The sequence below is a fragment of the Leucoraja erinacea genome, chromosome 25, assembly GCF_028641065.1.
Source record: "Leucoraja erinacea ecotype New England chromosome 25, Leri_hhj_1, whole genome shotgun sequence".
Taxonomy (NCBI): domain Eukaryota; kingdom Metazoa; phylum Chordata; class Chondrichthyes; order Rajiformes; family Rajidae; genus Leucoraja; species Leucoraja erinaceus.
The window spans coordinates 10,479,123-10,502,507 of NC_073401.1; the positions used below are offsets into that span (position 1 = coordinate 10,479,123).

General features: G+C 45.9%; 1 protein-coding gene across 1 annotated transcript in view; it reads left to right on the forward strand.

Annotated features, from left to right (window-relative positions):
- Positions 1 to 410: 410 nt before the first annotated feature.
- LOC129709364 (transmembrane protein 132C-like) overlaps positions 411 to 23,385 on the forward strand; it is a 775,262-nt gene continuing 752,287 nt past the window's right edge. Inside the window, exon 1 of the mRNA XM_055655664.1 lies at positions 411 to 825. Within this exon, the coding sequence (XP_055511639.1) occupies positions 741 to 825 (85 nt within the window). The 5' untranslated portion in view covers positions 411 to 740. The remainder of the gene's footprint in view (positions 826 to 23,385) is intronic.

A 23,385-nucleotide genomic window follows, 5' to 3' on the forward strand; every position in this document is an offset into this window, starting at 1 on the left:
GAAAATACCATCGGATACCGTGGGGATAATTTCAGATTGTAAGCCCACTCTGGCTGTTATTTATGTATCTCCTGCTGCTCTGCTAAGCAGGTTTGCAGTTTGTATAATTAATTAAATTTGCGGAATGAATGTATGGGTTTCCATCGGGGATTTTTTTTGCAAGGCTGACAGTCAGGGTTAAGGTTTGCAAAGGGGGGCAGTAGGCGATGGTTTGGTCGGGGATGGGGATGTGGGGGTTCAGGCAGGTCAAAGCTGTTGACATCAGACCACCAGCAGTGAGCAACTTGGCAGGGCCGCCCTCGTCCCGCCCCCCCGCCGCCGCCATTGGCTGCTCGGTGGCCAGCGCCGCCCACTGCGGGCCTGCCATTGGCCGGGGCGGCTGCCCGTCACGTGCCGGCCCCGCTACTTCCGCGAAGGCGCTGAGCGAGTGCAGGCTGATTGTGGCGATAAGGGCAGGAGTGAGCGGGCAAACTTGGCCCCGGCATCTCCTCCCACCCTCTCCTCCTCCTCCACCCCTCTCTCCCTTCTTCCTCTTCCTCTGGGCATCTTCCTCTCGACTTGGAGTGGCTGTTGTACAAACTTCATTGACTCACCGCCCCGGGCGCGGACAGCTCTGGAGAGTGCATGGAGTTTTAACAAGGAGGGGGGGGGAGAAACTGCAGCTTCTGCAAAGTCTCCCGTTAGCGGGAGGGCGAGCGACTTGTCCCGGTGGGAGCGCCGCAAGGAATTCCTGAGGCAATATGCGGACTTTGGGATTTTCAAAGCTGGCTACATTTCGCCTTTGCATGGCTGAGATTGTGATTTTTGCCGCCTTACTCTGCAAAGGTAAGTTTGAAGTTTAGCAACAACTTGCATGTTTCACTGAAAGAACAAACGTGTGGCTTCAAGGAGGATTGCGGAGCTCGGACTCAATAGCACGAACTGTTCTGCCAGACGCTGAGATAAATAAGGGCTGCTGCCATGTGATTGAAACTATGTTATTGACAGTGTCTGTTTGTGACAGTGCGGTGTTTGAATGGGCCAGAGATCGGTGTCTCCTCTCCCGCTCCCAGCACCAAGACTTGGCGTTGAATTGAATCCCATCCCAAGGCTGTCACTGACGGCGCCCCTCTCAGCCCAAGATTGGAGCTGTATCACGCACTACTCCTTCGGCTCCAGCGTGAAGAGGGAACCCCCTGTGTTTGAAGATGCCTCCAAGCCTTGTAGCTGACACCCAGCCGCGGGGGGGAAGCTGAACACTTTATTCATAAAGTACCCGATTGAAACCAGTGAGCGCTTTTCCTAACAGAACTGTCTTTGCATAGAAATGAGGGGCGGGGTAGACCGGCGGATTATGCAGGAGACGTAATTTGGTGCAGAAACGACAAGGAAGCCTCCCAAATAGTAGCTCTTCCCCTCTTAATAATAGGCCAATATCTCAACTTAAACATGCAGAAAGTTGAACGTTTCAATGCATTGCCTCCAATTCATGTTTAATAAGTAAAAAAGTAATTGCCGGCCGTGATGTTGAAAGATTGAAAATAGATTATTTTTTCAAATCAGTGACCGTGCGTTGTCTGGTGACAGAGCTCGATTTGTTTTGCCGACTTTTCGACCGCCGATGCTTGCTCCTCTCTCGGCCATTACATCGTTGCCAAGTGACGCCCTCGGCAGTGGAAGCCTGTCGCTTTCACCGTTAGGAAGGAGGTGGAGATTGGGTTTGGAGTTAACATGAAACATGTTTCAGCGCTGAGCCGTCACCTAACTGGGCAGCGACCGCTCCCCAGACTCATCGAAACATAGAAAATAGGTGCAGAAGTAGGCCATTCGGCCGTTCGATCCTGCACCGCCATTCAATATGATCATGGCTGATCATCCAACTCAGTATCCTGTACCTGCCTTCTCTCCATACCCCCTGATCCATTTAGCCATAAGGGCCAATTCTAACTCCCTCTTAAATATAGCCAATGAACTGGCCTCAACTCTTCTGTGGCAGAGAATTCCACAGATTCACCATTCTCTGTGTAAAACATGTTTTTCTCATCTCAGTCCTAAAAGATTTTCCCTTTATCCTTAAACCGTGACCCCTTGTTCTGGACTTCCCCCAACATCGGGAACAATCTTCCTGCATCTAGCCTGTCCAACCCCTTAAGAATTTTGTAAGTTTCTATAAGATCCCCCGCTCAATCTTCTAAATTCTAGTGAGTACAAGCCGAGTCTATCCAGTCTTTCATCATATGAATGTCCTGACATCCCAGGAATCAGTCTGGTGAACCTTCTCTGTACTCCCTCTGGCAAGAATGTCCTTCCTCCGATTAGGAGACCAAAACTGTACGCAATACTCCAGGTGTGGTCTCACCAAGACCCTGCAGAACTGCAACGCGACCCTTAACAACGCGAGTCCCGGGGAGCGGTCGCTGCCTGGTTAGGTGACTGCACAGCGCTGAAACATGTTTCACGTTAGCAGCCCGGTCTGTGCAGCAATTGCACCTAAACCTGCTTACACGGGGCGCTGCCAGAACATAGCCGCCCTCTCTGACATCTATTGTGGTCTGGGGCCAATAAATGAACATGATCACAGTTCCTCACAATAGTGATGTAGGAACTACGGGCAGATGCTATCCACCGCGAAGATGGATGCCCGAGGCTGTTGTCAGTCACTGAAATGGGGAGCGGTTTCATTGAGCCTGAGAGCCGGCGACCTCCTTCCAGACACACGGCGCCCTCTCCTCCTTCACCGTTCTCCATCTGAGCCCTCGTTCTCCCCAACTGCCCGACCCTCCTCTGTCAACCCCCTTCCCTCTTGCCCATTCACCCTTCTCTAACCCACCCTCGCCTGTTCCACCAACACCCACAAACTGCGACACCAAACTTTCCTCATGAGTGGTCTCCTCTCGTGATTAGGATTCTGAAGACCTGCGCTACAAGATCCTCGGTGTCGCCATTATCTAAACAATCCCTGTAGCGACCTGCGATTTTAAGAGTCGAGGTGTCTGCGTCAATTAGCCCGCGGGCTCGAGCTCGGGGGCTGATCCCGTTGGACATTTCATGAGCTAGCCTCTCTCTTCACAAGACCCCGAAAGTCTCGCCCTCTCCTGACTCGACATCACACCTTCCCATCCGGAAGACGGGAGCAAATCTGAACTCGTTCTCTGAAATGCACCATCATTCCTACAGTTCAAAGGCGGGCGGATACACCCGGGTGAACTTGACATTTCATTCGCAATCGGGCAGCCAAGTCATAAGGTCATAAATTCTCGGAGCAGAATTGGGCCATTCGGCCCATCGAGTCCACTCCTGGCACCCTTCCTAATCAAGAATATCTGGTCGAATGCTCGAAGGTATTAATGACTCGCGTCTTTAACTTCATCAATTTGCCCCTTGTGTTCCTCGAATGTCCTGATAACTGAATACAAAGTGTTTCTTTGGAAAATGCTTTTATATTTTTTGCTTAGACGTCTGTAGGTTGTAAGGTTTAGGGCTGCATTCTTGAGATACCCGCCTGCTGTCCAGTAAACGTGATCGTATCATTTCATGGATTTACATTGAGACATTATTTTGCTTTCCCTTCTGGGATGAATAAAGTTCTATCCTATGGCTGAGTATGATAATGATCTGAAGTTAGAAGATGAGGGGGAGTCCACTCCTGGCACCTCTTCGAATAGTGGTCGAAAGGGTATTAATGACTCGCGTCTAGGGTGGAATACAAAGTGTTTCTTTGGAAAAGGCTTTTATATTTTTTGCTTAGACGTCTGTAGGTTGTAAGGTTTAGGGCTGCATTCTTGAGATACCCGCCTGCTGTCCAGTAAACGTGATCGTATCATTTCATGGATTTACATTGAGACATTATTTTGCTTTCCCTTCTGGGATGAATAAAGTTCTATCCTATGGCTGAGTATGATAATGATCTGAAGTTAGAAGATGAGGGGGGACCTCTTCGAATAGTGAAAGGCCTGGATAGGGTGGGTGTGCAGAGGATGTTTCCATTCGTGATTAGTATGGGTGTCAGAGGTTATGGGGAGAAGGCAGGAGAATGGGGCTGTGAGGGAAAGATAGATCAGCCATGATTGAATGGCGGAGTAGACTTGATGGGCTGAATGACCTAATTCTGCTCCTATACCTTATGAACACATCCTACATTGAGCTGCATCAGATTATAGACCATGGATATGAAAATGAAAACAAGTGATATAAAAGTTAAGAACTGAACGCTACTATTTGGAAAATACTCATTGATCATTAAAAGAACCTCTTTGAAGTTGGTGTCCAATTGGTGATTGAAATAAGCAGCACTACACTTAAAAGGATATCACCAGCTTTTGGATGGATTCTTCCTCCCTTTTAACAATGCAATGTGGCTTACATACCAGTCGGATTGAATCTCTGCTAAAGTTATTACCGTTTGAGGACAAACAATTTATTGTGTTGCTTTTAATTTAAAGCACTATGCAGTCAATGTTGCTGAGGTGGGCTGATTTGCTGCATTTAAATGTTTTCTTTTAGCAGGCTATGTGAGATAGCGTGCGGATTCTCTGCTTCATGTTATTTGGTGTTCATTGTAATCGGGTCCTGCTGCGGGTATATTTTACCTTGCACGCTGCTTCATCAGCTCCCTGTTGCAATGTTTATCGAGGGTGAATAATCCTGATAGCAATGTATGTTGACGCTGATCATTTTGAAGAAATATTGTTCTGTTCATTCTCGTGGAAGATTTCAATTCTGAGCGCTGGTCACTGTTGTCACTTACGGTGCAGTGTCTAAAGTGTAAAATGAAACAGCAATTCACTTTTTCTTAATAATGCAGACTAGCTCCTGCCTTGTGAGCACATTCTGTCCATGCAATAGTTTATTCAATTTTCTTTTGCAGTCAGAGATGTTTGGGGAAAATTGAAGCAGAAGTGGGCCAGTTATTTGAGAATATAACCACAGTTTAGTTTATTATTGTCATATGTGCCGAGGTACAGTGAAAAGCTTTTGTTGCGTGCTATCCAGTCAGTAGAAAGGCAATGCTTGATTACAATTGAGCCATTTACTGCAGTGTAGATATATCAAATCAAATCAAGAGAGTTTATTGTCATGTGTCCCAGTTAGGACAATGAAATTCTTGCAATGAAATTCTATGAGAAGGGAATAACATTTAGTGCAAGGTAAAGCCAACAAAGTCCAATCAGGGATAGTCTGAGGTCACTAAAATGGCCGACAGTAGTTCAGCACTGCTCTCTGGTTGTGGTAGTTTGATAACAGCTGGGAAGAAACTGTCCCTAATTCTGGAGGTGTACGATTCATACGGCTTTGACTTTCGGTGCCTGCTATCTCTGAAGTCCATGTTACGTGCTTGATTACTATACCTCTACAACCAAATTATTGTTACTTTAATGCTGTGTGCATGTTGGCATTAGGTTGTGAGTTGCAGTTGTTCACTGCATTTAGATTGGGACCAGGGTAATGCCAACAGTCTTAAGGTAAAACTAGGTGCCCCGATTAAAAGCATAGTGGTGCTGTTCTCTAATGCCCTCCACCACTCAGCTCCAATGTCCTTGCATAACCTGAAAAATTGTGCACTCTTTGCCCTTTCTCTCCTCCTGTTGTTTTCCTGCTGAAGGTTGCATATGGGACATGGAAGACTAATTTAGTCCTGCAAAAGATGAATTGTTCTTTGCAACTCCATGTTATTCATGCTACACAGATACTGGGAATTAAAATGACTCCTTGGGATAAGTATAGGAAGGAACTGCAGATATTGGTTTACACTGAAGATAGACACAAAGTACTGGAGTATTCTCAGCGGGGGCAGGCAGCATCTCTGGAGAGGAGGAATGGGTGACGTTTCTGGTCGAGACCCTTCTTCTGAAAGAATGGGTGACATTTCGGGTTAAGACCCTTCTTCAGGGTCTCGAAGAAGGGTCTCGACCTGAAACGTCACTGATTTCTTCTCTCCAGCGATGCTGCCTGTCCTGCTGTGTTACTCCAGCATTTTGTGTCTATCTTGGGTTTAAACCAGCATCTGCAGTTCTCTCCTGCACATTTTGTCTGCTTCTAACTTAAAGTAGTTTACAACCTAGCGGTATGTCCTCCAGTGATGCTGCCCGACTCACTGAATTAGTCCAGCACTTTGTGTTCTATGCAAGATTCCAACATCTGCAGTTACTTGTGTCCATGTATAATCTTAGGGGTTAATTTGCTTACATCATTTGGGCCACTTTTGGACACCTTTACTGAGCCTGCTTACATTATAGCCCATGATGCTTGGAGTTTTCGATGTAATATACGCCCCTTCACATCTTTCGAAAACAAAATGAGTTCACAAATATTTATTATTATATTTCACTGCACGCAAAACTGTTAGGCTATGTTTTCCGTTGACTGATGTTAACAATATTTGATGTAATTGGGCATCAAACCAGCTCTAACGGGCCATTCCTGTGAGTTTGATACTTCATGGGGATGTCCACTACTTGACCGAACCCCTTTTACGAACCTACACCACAGAACACTTTAACATTTACTGTAAAATAAGTCAATATTTCTTGCACGATGCTGTTGGTTTTGAAGCTCCCGCAACACACCGCCACTATGTATCAAATCAAAAATGACTTTCTTCCAGGTGGGCACACTTAACAAATGCTATGTTTAAGATCGCAGCAGGGACAGGCGTTTATGTTGTCAATGAATAATGAACATCAGACATTGTATGGCTGTGGAGAAGGTGGGGAAAGATGAGCCAGCACTGTATGGGAGGTGCACTGCTCACAGTAAGAGTGTGTATGTGTGTTTCTGCTGTGGTGGATATTGCTACAAAGGAAAATGGGAAATGAAATGGTGGCGCCCGAGGCTTGGACTGTCCATAGAGACTGTGATCGAGGTTTGCTCTCTGATCCACAAAAGACTAACAAGCACAATCAATTGCTATGTTTGACCAGTGGCAGTAAAGCCTCCTGTGCCCCTGAACTTTAATGCTACAGAGACGTGGCGGACAATTTATTTTCAGAAGGAACTTTAAAATGCAGCAACATTGAACAAATCTCTCAGTACGTACATTTATCTTTTGATGTTGTGTGACAGACCCCAAATGGTTTCTTAATGTGGTCTTGATGTTTATCGTGCTTTTTGGAGAAAGCAATATCACTAAGGTTTATACCTACAAACATGCATCAAGTACCATGTGCTGAAGGAGGTCTCTGGTTAATAAGATGATCATATGTCCCATCGCAAATAGTTCCTCCATAAGCCTTCTTGTTGTTACATGTTTATCTCAAATAAACAAGCAAAGTTTGATCATCGGTTCTTTTGTAAAACCAACAAGCCACAGAGGATGCATGGAATTGCAGATGCCTTCACAAAAAAAGACACAAAGTGCTAGAGTAACTCAGCAGGTTACTTACTCTAACCTCTCCCCTCCTGAACGTACAGCCCTCCGCTCACTCTGCAGCAACCCCGACGTGATAATCAAACCCGCCGACAAGGGAGGCGCCGTGGTGGTCTTGCGCGCTGACCTCTACCGGGCCGAGGCTAGGCGACAGGAAGATTTTGGGCTAAACCAGTTATCATGGTTCTATTGAACTCTGTATCCACTGGACTTAAGGATGTGAGGATGATGGTTTAACAGTTGAACAGCTAGATTGGATAGTGTAGTGGTTTGCGCAGGGGCTAAAGTATCAATGGTGGTGCTGGGGGTAGGTTGGGCAGATCAGTAGCGGGCTAAACATCACAGGGAACAGAGGACCAAGGTTGAAGACTGTTTGGTTTGAAAACACAATTAGAAGTGGGGGTGCAGTATTCATTTGTCTCTGTGGCTGACTTCCTTTGTGCCATCTCTGTGCGCTATCGGGTCAAGCTGCAAATAGTTGTGGTCATTTAGTTCAGTTTATTTTAGAGATGCAGCATGGAAACATGCCCTTCGGCCCATCGAGTCTGTGCCGGCCAGCGATCACCCATACACCAGTTCTATTTCACACACTGGGAACAATTTACAGAAGCCAATTAACCTACATGTCTGGTCTAGGAACGAACTGCAGGTGCTGGTTTACACCAAAGATAGACACACAATTAACTCAGCGGGACGGGCAGCATCCCTGGATAGAAGGAATGGGTGATGTTTTGGGTCGAGACCCTTCTTCAGACAGGGAGTCGGGGACAGGGAAACAACAGATATGGAAGAGTAAGGTGTGAACTTGTATGCCTTTGGAGTGTGGGAGAAAACCGGATCACCCAGAGAAAACCCACGCAGTCACAGGGAGAACGTACAAACTCTAGACAGACAGCACCCAAGGTGAAGATCGAACCTGGGTCTCTGGCGCAGTGAGGCAGCAACTCGACCGCTGAGCCAGTTATGCCAGCTGTACCAGAGCAGCTCTGGGGTGTTTGTGCTGAACTACAAAGTAGTTAATGTTAATGAGTTATAGGAAGCAAATTAGGCCATTTGTCTCTTCAAGTCTACTCCACCATCAATCATGGCTCATCTATCTTTCCCTTACAGCCCCATTCTCCTGTCTTTTCCACCCCATAACCCCGACACCTTTATTGAGCAAGAATCTGTCAAACTCCACCTCCAAAACATCCATTGACATGGCCTCCAGAGCTGTTTTGTGGCAATGAATTCCACAGATTCACCACCCTCTGACTAAAGAAATTCTCCCTCGTCTCTTTCTAATGGTACGTCCTTTTATTCTGAGGCTGTGGCCTCTGGTCCTAGAATCTGCTACTAGTGGGAACATCCTCTCCACATCCACTCTTTTACTATTCGGTAAATTTGGTAGCTGTTGGGATCATTGACTAAGTTCATGATCTCCTTAGTTTAGGCTGTGGAAGAATGGGGGCCAGGTAGTGGGTTGACATAGAAACATAGAAACATAGAAATTAGGTGCAGGAGAGGCAGCATTCGGCCCTTCGAGCCTGTTATGCCAGCTGTACCAGAGCAGCTCTGGGTGTGTTGTGCTGATCTACAAAGTAGTCAGTGTCCCGTAGGAAGCAAATTATACCCCCTGATCCCCTTAGCCACAAGGGCCACATCTAACATCCCTCTTAAATATAGCCAATGAACTGGCCCCGACTACCCCCTCCGGCAGAGAGTTCCAGAGATTCCCCACTCTCTGCGTGAAAAAGAATCTTCTCATCTCGGTTTTAAAGGATTTCCCCCTTATCCTTAAGCTGTGACCCCTTGTCCTGGACTTCCCTAACATCGGGAACAATCTTCCTGCATCTAGCCTGTCCAACCCCTTAAGAATTTTGTAAGTTTCTATAAGATCCCCTCTCAATCTTCTAAAATCTAGAGAGTATAAACCAAGTCTATCCAGTCTTTCTTCATAAGACAGTCCTGACATCCCAGGAATCAGTCTGGTGAACCGTCTCTGCACTCCCTCTCTGGCCATAATGTCCTTCCTCAGATTTGGAGTGGGTTGAAACGTGCTTGTAAATTGGCACGTAGGAAAGAGTATATGGGATTATTATTAGAACCAGTATGAACTCGATGGGCCAAGTGGCCTAAGTTTCTACATGTGAGGGAAGTGAAGTGGGATCTATCCACATCAGATTCTAGGGGGGAATGAGACTAGGTGCATGCATCAGGCCAATGTGTGCCCGAGGAATGGTGATGTCAGTTGGAAACACTGCCGGCTGGCACTGAATGGCTCTCATTTTCTCAGCCGTGGGTGTTGTGTGATTCACCCTCCGCTTCCTTCTCATCATCATCATGCCTCAGTGTCGGTGACTTGTTGCAGGTCTGGGTGCTGACATTTGGAGCTCTGGAGAGTGGCGCTCTTCACATAGCGGTGGTGTGACTGTGTTTGTCATCGTGGTGTGAAGGGAACAGATGGGACAATGCGAATAAGCAGGTACGCACACGTTAGGTTAGTGCATGGCCATGACGTGTGGAAATGCACATCATTACATTGGGTATGACACAGCACTGTGTACACATCCATAGAAATGGGGGGGACTACGTATAAACACTGCAGTAATTTCTACATGGTGACACCAAAATGTATTAAAAATGGCCATTATTAAAATCTGGCAATGTGCACTTTAACCACATATGATTTTTTTTTCTGTTACAAATCTCAAATTGTGGAGTACAGAGGCAAATAAATAAATGATGGATCTTTGTCCCAAACATTATGGAGGGCACTGTAGATCATTCCGCTCTCTACTGCTCTCATTTGTCCGCTCTCATCAAATTGGCACAGTTCACGAGAAAGGTGAGTTGTTTTCTAGCTTGGGGTGCACCATCTGTTGTATTCGACAGCGTCCACATTCAACCCGCACAGAAGACAAAGACAAGGGGATTTAAACGGAATCATCCTTTTCATGTGCCTGTGTGTGTGTGTGTGTGTGTGTGTGTGTCAGTGTGTGTGTGTGTCAGTGTGTGTGTGTGTGCGTCAGTGTGTGTGTGCCAGTGTGTGTGTGTGTCAGTGTGTGTGTGTGTGTCAGTGTGTGTGTCAGTGTGTGTGTGTCAGTGTGTGTGTGTGTCAGTGTGTGTGTGTGTCAGTGTGTGTGTGTGTGTGTGTGCGTCTGTGTGTGCCTGTTTGTTTGTGTCTGTGTGTGTGTGTGTGTGTGTGTGAGTGTGTGTGTGTCAGTGTGTGCGTCAGTGTGTGTGTGTGTGTCACTGTGTGTGTGTCAGTGTGTGTGTGTCTCCGTCTCTAGTGTGTGTGTGCCAACGTAGTGTCATTTAATGTGCCTGCAACCCTCAGTGTGTGTGTGTGTGTGTGTCAGTGTGTGTGTGTGTCAGTGTGTGTGTGTGTGTGTCTGTGTGTGAGTGCCTGTGACTTACTTACAGGAAGAATTTGAAGAAAGACGTTATAGCAGGTGTGTGTCTGTGTGTCTCTCCGTCTCTAGACAACGTAGTTTATTTAATCCTGCAACCCTCACCAGCATTAATCAGGCAGAACATGATCTGAAACCTAAGCTTTTATATTTCGCAGGGTCCGTCTCGGTAGTTTTCCGCATCCTCTACAACTCTATAATAGCTGAGGTGCAAAGTTGAAAGGGGATGTGTGGGACCAGATTTTTTTATTACCCTGGGTGGTTGATGCATGGACTGTGTTGCCAGGGGTGGTGATGGAAGCTGCTACTACAGAGGCTGTTGGATACATGGGTAGGTTGGACAGATCTGGCTGGATAAACATCATGGGGAACAGAGGATCAAGGGTGACTGAGTGGATTGAAAACACACTTAGAAGTGATGTGCAGTATTCATTTGTCCCTGTGGCTGACTTCCTTTGTGCCTTCTCTACACGCTATAGGGTCAAGCTGCAAATGGCTGTGGTCATTTAGTTCCGTTTATTTTAGAGATAACAGGCCCTTCGGCCCACTGAGTCGGTGCCAACCATTGGTCACCCATATGCTGGCACTATCCCACACACTAAGGACAGTTCACAGAAGCCAAATAACCTACAAACTTGCAGGTCTTTGAAATGTGTAAGGAAACAGGAGCACACGGAGAAAACCCACGCAGGCCATGGCGAGAACGTGCAAACTCTACACAGTCATCTGTTAGATATGCACATGTGTATATGCAAGGAATGCAGCGCTGCCAACGCTCACACATTGAGTGTGAGACTCGCGCATGTCACCACCACCCCGACGCAGTGCAATTAGTGCCGTGACATCACTATAAAGTGACGTCATCAGTTGTCGCCGATAGGGTTGTTGCTTGTCGTATCTTGTCGTGGGTGGACGTAAGTTGACCGGTTGTCGCCTGTGTGGTAGTAGGTTGTCGTAGGTGCGGTTGTAGGTGGACGTCCCAATTCGCGAGGAATTGTGTCGCTGTTCGACGTAGCTTGTCGTAGACATTGCCGTAGCGTGGGTCCAGATTTCTCACTCTCAACTCTCACCCAATGTTGGCAGCCCTGGGAATGAAGGATGTAAATACTGAGGATGCTGGGATGCCCGGGATACTGAGTTGGATGATCAGCCATGATCATATTGAATGGCGGTGCAGGCTCGGAGGGCCGAATGGCCTACTCCTGCACCTAATTTCTATGTTTCTAAATCACATGAAGCCAGAGGAGGTTAGTTTAACCTGACATTATGGGTATGTAGTGAATGGAGGAATATGGATTATCTTAGTTTATGTTTGGCGCATACATTATGGGCCAAATGGCTCATTCCTGTGCTATACTGTTCAACGTACCAACATCTGAAATTAAGTGGTTTATCTGCAGTACAGGAAGAATTTAACGAAATATATTACGGTAGATGAGGCAACATCTATTTTACCTGCAAACATTTTCTATTTAATCAGATTTCCCACCATTTGAGCATTGAACTCGTGTGAATTGATGGCTGTTTTTCGTTCTTTGTTCCTTCAATCTTGTCAGAAATCATTCATCTCATTTCCACCTCTAGAATCATACAGTACAGAAACTGGCCCAGCTTGTCCATGCCTCCCACCATGCCCCATCTAAGCTAATCAATCCCATTTGGCCCGTATCCCCCTCAACCTTTCCTTTCCATGTCTACCTGCCTACATATATTTTGGATATTACTGTTGTATCTGCCTCTACAGATCCCCTTGGCAGCTGCTTCCATATCCGCACCCTCTATCATGAAGCAATTAGCCCGCGTGGCTGTTCATTCTTCCTCCTCTTGCCCTAAGCCTATGCCCTTTAGATCTGGAAACTCGTGCCCTGTGAAAAAGACTGCGAATTTTTATTATATCTATGCCGTTCATGATTTTATACTTCTATAAGGTCACCCCCCCTGCCTCTTAACCGCCCTGTGGGGGGAAAAAAGGTGCCAGCCTCTTCTTATTGCTCAAGCCCTCAAGTCTAGGTGGGCACAGGGTGGCACAGTGGTAGAGTTGCTGCCTTGCAGCGCCAGAGACCCGAGTTTGATCCTGACAATGGGTGCTGTCTGTACGGATTTATACGTTCTCCCCGTGACTGCGTGGGTTTTCTCCGGGTGCTCTGCTTTCGACCCACACTCCCAATTCATACAGGTCTGTAGGTTAATTGGCTTCGGTAAAATTGTAAATTGTCCCTAGTGTGTAGGATAGTGCCAGTGTATGGCATGATCGCTAGTCGCTGAGGACTCGGTGGGCCGAAGGGCCTGGTTCCCTGTATATCCCTAAAGTCTAAAGGGTTATAAAGCATTTTCCAACTCCTTTCTTTGTGCCCCACCTCTGACTTCACACCCATTCCCAACCAAACATAGAATTCCTTCCATAACTTAGATCTAACCATTGACAGCACCACCACATAACGACAGCACACCTTTATCTTCTTATCTCACACTTTGTCTCGTGCCTTTGTCCAATCATCCATTAATCAAAGCCCCTCCTTTGCCTGTACCCACCTATCACTTGCCAGACTATGTCCCGCCACCACTTCTCTGCAGGCTTTCTCCCCTCCACCTCAGTCAGCCTGAAGTAGGGTCCCAACCTGAAACGCCACCTATCAATGTTCTCCACGATGCTGCTGAACCCTCCAGCACTTTGTCTTTAATTCCTTTCTCTCTCTTACATTCTTCTGCTGGTGTCGTGGAGGATCTTGTCTAATTAAAACAATTAGCGATTGTATTAAAACAACAGGCTGAAGACCGGCACAAAGTGCTGGAGTACCTCAGCAGGTCAGGCAGCCTCTCTGGAGAGAAAGGATGGATGACGTTTCGGGTCGAGACCCTTCTTCAGACTGAAAGTGTGGGAGTGGTGAAGATTTGGAGGCGAGAATAGACTGGGATCAATGAGGGCCTGCCTAAAAAATATCACCTCAGTTGAATGTTTTTGAGTGTTCAATTCCTGCTGATATTAATACCATCTTCATTTTTTGCGTTGTGCCTTTATTTAATCCCTCTCGGGGACAAACGTACTGAACTGGTACCACCGATGCACAGTATGGTTCTTTTCAAATTGCTATTTCATCTAAAATTGATCTGAAGAAAAAGGTAAGGATATTTTTGGAAGAGTATAACCTGTCCTTCAAAATGAATTACTGTCAAGTGAATAATTATTTTGGCAAAAGGACTTCACTCAACTGGCCTCGAGCAGATAATCGCTTTGGAAATGCACTTGAAGCATCTCCGAAAGTATACATCCGCACTTGATTTATTTTATTCTTGAGTGTGTTAAACATGGCATACTTAGAAATGTGTTTATATATAAAATATCTCTTGTTTTATTTCACTCTCAGGGCAAATGATGTACTCTATGTTAAGCTCAACAGGCTAACTGAGGTGGTCAAAGTGGTTAGACTTCAGTTTGCTCGGCCCGCGCTGAATACACAATGAATGAGCCGCAGAGAATGGAACAATGAATCTCACTGTGCCTTAGTCTTCAGCTGTACATGTGGTTATTTGAGCAAACATTACAAGCTCAACGCAAATATGCAGTGAAGTGCATTGCATGTAAAGGGTGATAAACCCGTAAATGCTCACACGCCAACTGAGCCAAATCAACCAGTTGTGGACGCAGCCCAGACCACCGCACAAACCGACCTCCCTTCCATTGACTCCATTTGTACCTCGCACTGCCTCGGCAAGGCCACCAGCATAACTAAGGACGAGTCGCACCCTGGCCACTCCTTCTTCTCTCCCCCACCCCCACCCCCCCGTCCCATCAGGCAAGTATAGAAGTGTGAAAACGGACACCTCCAGATTCGGGGCCAGTTTCTTCCCAGCTGTTATCAGGAAACTGAATTATCCTACCACAACTAGAGCGCTGGCCAGAACTCCTATCTACTTCATTGGTGACCCTCAGACTACCCTTGATCGGACTTCACTGGCTTTACCTTGCACTTAACATTATTCCATTATCATGTATCTTTTCACTGTGGGCGGCTGGATTGTAATCATGCTTTGTCTTGCCACTGACTGGTTAGCGTGCAACAAAAGCTTTTCACTGTACCTCAGTACACGTGACAATAAACGACACTATTAAACACTCACTAAGATTCGAGTAGATACGGCGATGGCGAAATCCTATTTTATTTGATGTGCCTCCACAACTGATGTCATCACACATGAGGGACATTATCAATGATTCGATTCAACATTACTTTATTGTCACATGTAACTAGGTACAGTGAAATTCTTCGCTTTTGCATGCAATCCAGTAAAACCGTACAGTAGACCGCATCTGGGCAGCACACACAGAGTCGCCGCCTTTCTGGTACCGACAAAGTATCAAAAAGTTCATTGAAGAGTCTAATCTTGGAGCGACGAAGCAAGCCTGGTGCTGCACGTGGCCGTTGAAGTAATTGTTGAAATGATTATCTGTTTGGTGCTTTGGATGTACCAAGAGTTTATGGATGTGATATTATAGCTATTAGCTATGGATTGTGCATTGTAACATCAGCTGTACAGGGCCCTGGTGAGACTGCACCTGGAGTATTGTGTGCAATTTTGGTCTCTTAATTTGAGGAAGGACATTATTGCTATTGAGGGAGTGCAGCGTAGGTTCACCAGGTTAATTCCCGGGATGGCGGGAATATGATGAAAGAATGGGTCAACTGGCCTTATATTCGCTGGAATTTAGAAGGATGAGAGGAAATCTCATTGAATCATATAAAATTCTTAGAGGATTGGACAGGGTAGATGCAGGAAAAATGTTCCCGATGTTGGGGGAGTCCAGAACATTGAGGACTGAGATACGGAAAGGCTTTTTCACCCAGAGAGTATTGATTCTGTGGAATTCTCTGCCACAAAAGGCAGTGGAGGCCAATTCACTGGATGTTTTACGAGAGAGTTAGATTTAGCTCTTGGGGCTAAATATTGATCATATTGAATGGCCAACTCCTGCATCTATTTTCTATGTTTCTATTAAAAATAATGTGACTTGACTGTCATTATCAATCTCTTTTCATTCTAGCCGTACTCATGTTATATTTATGCAGATAAGGTTGATAAGACATAGGAGCAGAATTCAGCCATTCGGTCCATCGAATCTCCTCTGCCATTCTATCATGGCTAATCTATCTTTCCCTATCGACCCCGTTCTCCTGCCATCTCCCCATAACCCCTGACACCTTTACGAGTCAAGAATCTGTTAATCTGTGCCTTAAAAATACCCAATGACTTGACCTCCACAGCCGTCTGTGGCAATTAGTTCCATAGATTCACCACCCTCTGACCAATGAAATCTCCTCATCTCCTTTCTAATGGTGCATCCTTTTGTATGTCCAATGTGCTACATTGTCAGAGATTCTGGTTTTAGAATCATACAGCGTGAAAATCGGCCCAATCTATTCCTCTCATAATTTTGTACACCTCTAATAAGATCACCCATCCTCCTCCTGCGCTCCAAGGAAAATTGCAGAGGCCAATTAAACTGCAAACATGCCATCCTTGGGATGTGGAAGGAAACCTGAGCACCCGGTGGAAACCCACGCGGTCCTAGGGAGAACGTGCAAATTCCACACAGATGGCATCTGAGGTCAGGATCAAAGCCAGATTTTGGGTGCTGTGAGGCAACAGCTCTACCAGCTCTACCACTGTATGTTTGTAAACCCATTTTCCAAGCCAGTATATTACAACCTTCCACAATCCCATGTGCTTTAATTTTGCAAACTGACCAAGTATGTGGCACTTTCTGAAGTCCTTCTAAAAATAAAAAAAACACATCATAACTGCCAGTTCTCGCTTGTCTAATCTACCAGAAGGTTTGTTAAGTATGATTTCCCAATAATAAATCCATGATTGTTTTGTCTAATCATATTGATATTTTCAAAGTGTTCTGTTATCGCATCCTTTATAATAGATCTTCATTAAAAAGTATCTTTACAACACTTGGAATGTGTTACTGTTAAGGGACACTAGAGAGAAAAGAAAACGGGTATTTCTACATTGTTCAGTGTTACTTTCGTGAATGTATTGCCGGGGCATTTGCAACATAGCAAATTATCGTGAAAAGTTTGTCACAAAGGGAGAAGAGATCCACGTTGTAGTGGTGGGTAGACGCGAAGTGCTGGAGTAACTCAGCGGGTCAGACAGCATCTCTGGGGGTATGGAATAGGTGGTGTTTTGGGTCGGAACTCTTCTTCAGAGTGTAAGTAGATGGGGAGGGGAGCAGTTAAATAAACTGGAGGAGAGAAAAGGCCACAACAAATTGGGGCCAGCATCAGATGGCCTCGGGGAGGGTGGAGCTCGCGAAGGCCATTGTTGGCTGGGGAAGAGGAGCAAACGAAAGGGGTACAAGGTTACGGACAGTGGCACTGGTAGGATGGCTAGGGTGGGGAAGCGGCAGGGAGAGAGGGAGGGAATGTAGGTGTTATTTGAAATTGGAGAAGTCAACATTCATACCGCTGGGGTGTGAGGTGCCCAAGTGAAATATGAGGTGCTGTTCCTCCAATTTGCACTGGGCCTCATTCTGACAATGGAGGAGGCCCAGGACAGACATGTCAGTATGGAAACGGGAGTTAAAATCTTTGGCAAACTGGAGAATGCGTAGGGCAAGGCGGACTAGTGGTAGGTGCCTGGAATGCATTACCTGGGGTGCTGGAGTCAGATAGTAGGTTGTGAGCAAACTCCAGACGACTGTTAAATTTTGACTTCTGGTGCAAGCACTGACCTCTAGTTTATTTTAGTTTATTGTCACATGTACTGAAATGCTTTTTTGCGGCGTGCTATCCAGTCAGCAGAAAGACTATACATGATTACAATCAAGCTGTCCACAGTGTACTGATACAGGATAAAGGGAATAGTGCAAGGTAAAGTCTGATTAAAGATAGTTTGAGGGTTCCCCATGAGATAACAGCTGGGAAGAAACAGTCCCTGAATCTAGAAGTGTGTCTGTATATCGAGGTGTGTGTTTTGAGACTTCTGTATCTCCTGCCTGATGGGAGAAGGGAGAAGAGAGCGTATCTGTAATGAGACTGGTCCTTGATTATGTTGGTGGCCTTGCCAAGGCAGCATGAAGTGTAGATGGAGTCAATGGAAGGGAGGTTGGTTTGTGTGATGGTCTGGGCTGCGTCCACAATTCTGTGCAATTTCTTGCGGTCTTGGATGGAGCTGTCCCCAAATGAAGCTGTGATGCATTTCGATGAAATGCTTTCTAAGATGCATCTGTAGAAGTTGGTGAGAATTGTTAGGGACATGCCAAACGTCCTTTAGCCTTCATAAAAGTAGAGACATTGGTGTGCTTTCCTGATCATTACTTCAAAATGGCTAGTCCAGGCAACTTGCTGGTGATATTTATTCCTAGGAACCTGAAGCTTTCAACCATCTCTATACGTCAGTACCATCAATGTATATACACAGGGGTACTTAAGTCAATAGCGATCTCCTTTGTCTTGCTGATGTTGAGGGAATCGTTTGTGTCTTGGCACCAGGTTACAACATTCTCGATCTCCTTCCTGTTCTCCATTATTTGATATACGGGTGCTATCTGTTTGGAGTTTGCATGTTCTCCCTATGACCTTGTGGGTTTCCTCCAGGGGCTCTGGTTTCTGCCCACACCACCACCAGGTGCAGCAGGCAGTGAAGAAAGAGAATGGTATGTTAGCTTGCAAAAGGATGTTGAGGGAATCGTATGTGTCTTGGCACCAGGTTACAACATTCTCGATCTCCTTCCTGTTCTCCATTATTTGATATAAATCTGGATGCTATCTAGAGGGAGTGGAGAAGGTTCACCAGACTTTCCTGCATGAAAGACTGGATAGACTGACCTTGTGGGAGATTCCTTATAGAAACTTACAAAATTCTTAAGGGGTTGGACTCTAGATGCAGGAAGATTGCTCCCGATGTTGGGGAAGTCCCACACAGCTTAAGGATAAGGGGGAAATCCTTTAAAACCGAGATGAGAAGAACTTTTTTCACACAGAGAGTGGTGAATCTCTGGAACTCTCTGATGTCATCGTCCATTCCTATAAAAGTTAGATGTGGCCCCTTGCAAGGGATCAGAGGGTTCCAAGAAGGCAGGTACGGGATACTGTTGCATGATCAGCCATGATCATATGAATGGCGGTGCAGCTCGAAGAACCTAATTTCTAGCTTCAGGACATCTTGATGTCATTCCAGATAAGGTTGCAAGCCCAACCACTTGTTACAATAGATGATGGTGGGAGCAGAATTAGCTCAGGGCACTTCCAGTTTCCAGCCCCGCGACATGGACACTTCTGCTAAGGGCCCCCAGACCCCCAAAATGTGCTGATTTGTAGTTTAATTGGCCTCTATAAAGTGCCCTGGTGTGTAGGGAGTGGATGGGAAAGTGGAATAACATAGAACTCATGGGGTCAGGTGATCAATGGTCAGACGATACGATGCTGGAAAAACCAGGCAGCATCTCTGGAGGGAAGGAATACATGATGTTCCAGGTTGAGACTGAGACTTCTTCAGATTGAGAGTCAGGGGAAAATGAAAGTAGTCTGATCAATGGTCGGCATGGGCTGAAGGGCCTGTTTCCATGCTGTATCATTAAACTAATCTAAACTAGAATAGTTTTAGTAAAAACAAATTAAAATGTTGAAGAGGCTTTTAGATGGGCACTGGGATATGCATGGACCACGTGCAGGCAGGCAAGATTAGTTTATCTTAGCATTAGGTTGTGGGCTGCAGGGCATGCACCTGTGCAGTACTGTTCTATGTCCTGCCAACACTGCCACTAAATGACAACTTCCAAATGTAACCATCAAAATCAAAATGGGGATTATCAGAATAAGCGAACCACCTTAAAATGTACTGCCACTTAAAGGGCAACCGTAACCACACTGTCATTGATAGACAGGCTTTCTAATGATCAAAGGTCAGTGAGGAGATTGATTAAATAAACTGTCAATCAGTAGGAGTGGTGTAAGTAGCTCTCAAGGATTGTGCTTTCACTGTGACTATTTACTTTGTGGGTGGGTTGTAAATGGAGAGCAGCACTGGAGTGTCAGGGAACATAGAGGATAGAACAAGAACAAGTACAGCCCCTTCAGCCCACCATGTCTGTGCCGAACATGATGCCAAGACTAACTCTTATGTGGCTGTACCTAATCCATGTCCCTCCATTCCCTGCATATCCTTGTCGGGACTCGATGAGTGGTCCCGAACTATCATCCACCACACAGGAGACCCTTGCACTATCTTTAATCGGACGTTACGGGACTTGATCTTGCACTGAATGATATTCCCTTCCTCCTGTACCAGTACACTGTAAACAGTTCGATTGTAATCGCATATAGTCTTTCCGCTGACAGGATAGCAAGCAATTAGATGCTTTTTGCTGGACCTCAGTGCACGTAACAATAAACTAAACTAAACTATCCAAAGGTCTCTTAAATGTACTGGAAAGCACTGAACTTAAACCAGTGACCAGAGGGGTGTGCATGAATTACATCTATAAAACTCATTCACACTGGCTGGAATACCATGGGTCTGGTTAAACCACAGCACCTCAATGCTCTTGTATACATCCTCAATTTTAGATTTAACATGACAATCTTTGTATCCAGAGTAGCGAGATTTCAAAATTCCCCTGAAATAAGCTTGAGAGACTGCAGATGCTGGGATTGATTGGAAAATACAGCAAGGAAACAGGCCCTTCGGCCCATCGAGCCCACGCTGACCATCAATCACCCGATCACGCCAGTCCTACCGCATCTCACTTTTGCACCCACACTTTTCACACCAGGAGCAATGTTACAGAGGCCAATGAACCTACCACCCAGCACGTTTTTGGGATGCGTGAGGGGACTGGAGCGCCCGGAGGAATCCCACTTAGTCACAGGGAGAACGTGCAAACTTCAAACAGCAGCTAAACCAAAAAACAAACTGCTGGAGGACTTCATCATTCTCAATTGAATGGTAAATTCTCCAATTTTTGTTAACCTCTAACAACCACCCCCATCCCTGTGCCCCACCTGGACTCATGCCTATTTCTTCCCTCTACCTCCCTCTACATTCCTTCCTCTGACTTCACAATTTGCAACAGTTCAATCTTCTCTCAGGCCACTTGCTTTCATCTCTGGCCTTTGTCCAACCATTAGACGATCACAACTCCCCCGTCATCTATGTCCTGCCTCCTCTCTCTTCCTCTCTTCCTCTCCTCCTCCTCCCTTCCTGCTTTCCTTCGCCCCCCCGATCTCACTCTTGCCCCTGCAGTCGGTCTGAAGAAGGGTCCCGACCCGCGATGTCACCTATCCAGGTTCTCCAGAGACGCTGGCTGAACTGCTGAGTTACTCCAGCGCTTTGTGTCCTTTTGTGTAGACCAGTGCCTGCAGTTCCTGGTCTCTTCACCACACGTGCTGTTTGGGAGCAGCATACAGCTCCAGGAAGAATAATTGCCAAGTTACCCCTCTCTGTGGAATTGCCTCCTTCATGCGTGAGAAGGAAGGGTTGTAAGATGACGGGAATACTGTCCATTAGAATGTCTAATTCACCCAGTGCCTTGGCTTGGGGCAAATGATATTCTTACAATGGCTTACGATTGCATTCCCTGCTACAGCATGGTATCATTGACACCAAAAGAACTGCAGCAGGTCAGAGCTCAGGTCAGTTAGTTTTAGAGATGTAGTCCATGAGTCCATGCTAAACATTGAGCACTCATTCACGTTTGTTCTATCATGCTCTACTTTTGCATCGGGTCCCTGTGCATCGGGGGCAATTTACAGCGACCTATTAACCTACAAACCCAAGATTGACACACAGTGCTGGAATAACTCAGCAGGTCAGGCAGCATCTCTGGAGAAAAAGAATGGGTGACGTTTCGGCTTGGGACTCTTTGGTCAGCCTCAAAGACCTGGGTTCGATCCTGTCCTCTGGCGCTATCTGTGTGGAGTTTGCATGTTCTCCCTGTGACCATGTGGGTTTACTCTGGGTGTTTGTGTTTCTTCCCACATCCCAAAGACGTGTGGGTTTGTAGGTTAATTGGCCTCTGAAAATTGCCCCTAATGTGTATATATAATGTAATTACTTGTATGAATGGGTGATCGATGGTCGGCATGGACTCGTGGTCTGAAGGCCCTGTTTCGATGCTGTATCTCTAAACTACAACTTAATCCTAATCAATGACACATATCTATAAAAGGTGAGCATTTTGCTCTAATGGAAATGTGGCAAGGTTTCGAACAGTGGAAAATTGAGAAGGTTAATGTGTTGAGTGCAAAATACCAAGACGCTCTGATTTTTAAAAAAAATATATTTTTTCTAAGCATTAATATATATATTTCAAGTTATGCTTTGCAGTGCTCCTCAGGAGCAGTTAATGCTAACATTTTACGGTGATCTGTTAACTAGTGTGGCCTTGATAATTTTTTTTTTGCTGTGCTTACTTCAAATGTCTTCTGATATGAAATACAAACCACTTTTCCATGAGTGACCTGCCATAAAGCAAGGATTGCCTGAGGAAGTGTGTGTTACTTTGAGACCATTTGTTGTGTGAGCACCTCTCAGTTGAGCTTTACAATTGATGTTATTTAGGCTCGAGCCTTACGGATCCAACTGATTAAGATCAAACTAAAGTGGTTTAAAAATCCCTTGTGTGTCTAAGGTTATCACAAACCTTTTTTGTTCTTGGATAGTAAAAAAAAAAGGAGCATGATCAAGAAATACGTGGTAAGCAGCAAGGTATGAAAGCACCTAGATGAACATCGGATGCTGAGGTTTTCATCAGTATTTTGATGCGGCACGGTGGCACAGTGGTAGAGTTGCTGCCTCACAGTGCCAGAGACCCGGATTTGATCCTGACTATGGGTGCTGTCTGTACGGCGTTTGTACGTTCTCCCTGTGACCACGTGGGTTTTCTCCGGGTGCTCCGGTTTCCTCCCACGCTCCAAAGACGTACAAGTTTGTAGGCTGTTTGACTTCTGAAAAGTGTATATTGTCTCTGGTGCGTAGGAAAGTGCTAGTGTACGGGGTGATCGCTGGTCGATGGGGCGAAGCGCCTGTTTCCACGATGTACCTCTAGGGTATTTCTGAAGGTCGGCTGCGGGAATCGTCCACAGGGAACAAAGATGAACAGGTGAGGAGAGGACTTCCATTCGCAGGTCGACCCTCACATCCAAGGAAGGCAACAGCTGTAGGCCCACAGAAGCCTGGGGCTCGCCTGGAACGGTCACCCCTCATGAAGTAGAGCGTGGGTTGGACTGAAAATAGCGGCAAAACATAGCGCCTCTTCCATGCGGGATCAGTGGACCATTTCTGTAACATTTGGCTAATCAGGGGTGTGCTTGGGGATGGTAATACTCTACTGGATTGTTTGTAAGAAAATAATTTCACTGTACATTTGCACAGGTGACAGTCAAAGCACCATTGAACCAGAGGGCCATAGAGCACGGAAACAGGATCTTCAGACTAACGGTGACCTAGATGCTCCATCTGAGCTAGTCCCATGTTCCTCTCATTTGCCCTGTATCTCTCTAAACCTCTCCTATCCATATGCCTATCCAACTTTCTTTTAAATGCTGAAGATAGACACAAAATGCTGGAGTAATTCAACGGGGCAGGCAGCATCTCTGAGTAGAAGGAATGAGTGACGTTTCAGTGACGTTCCAGGTCGAG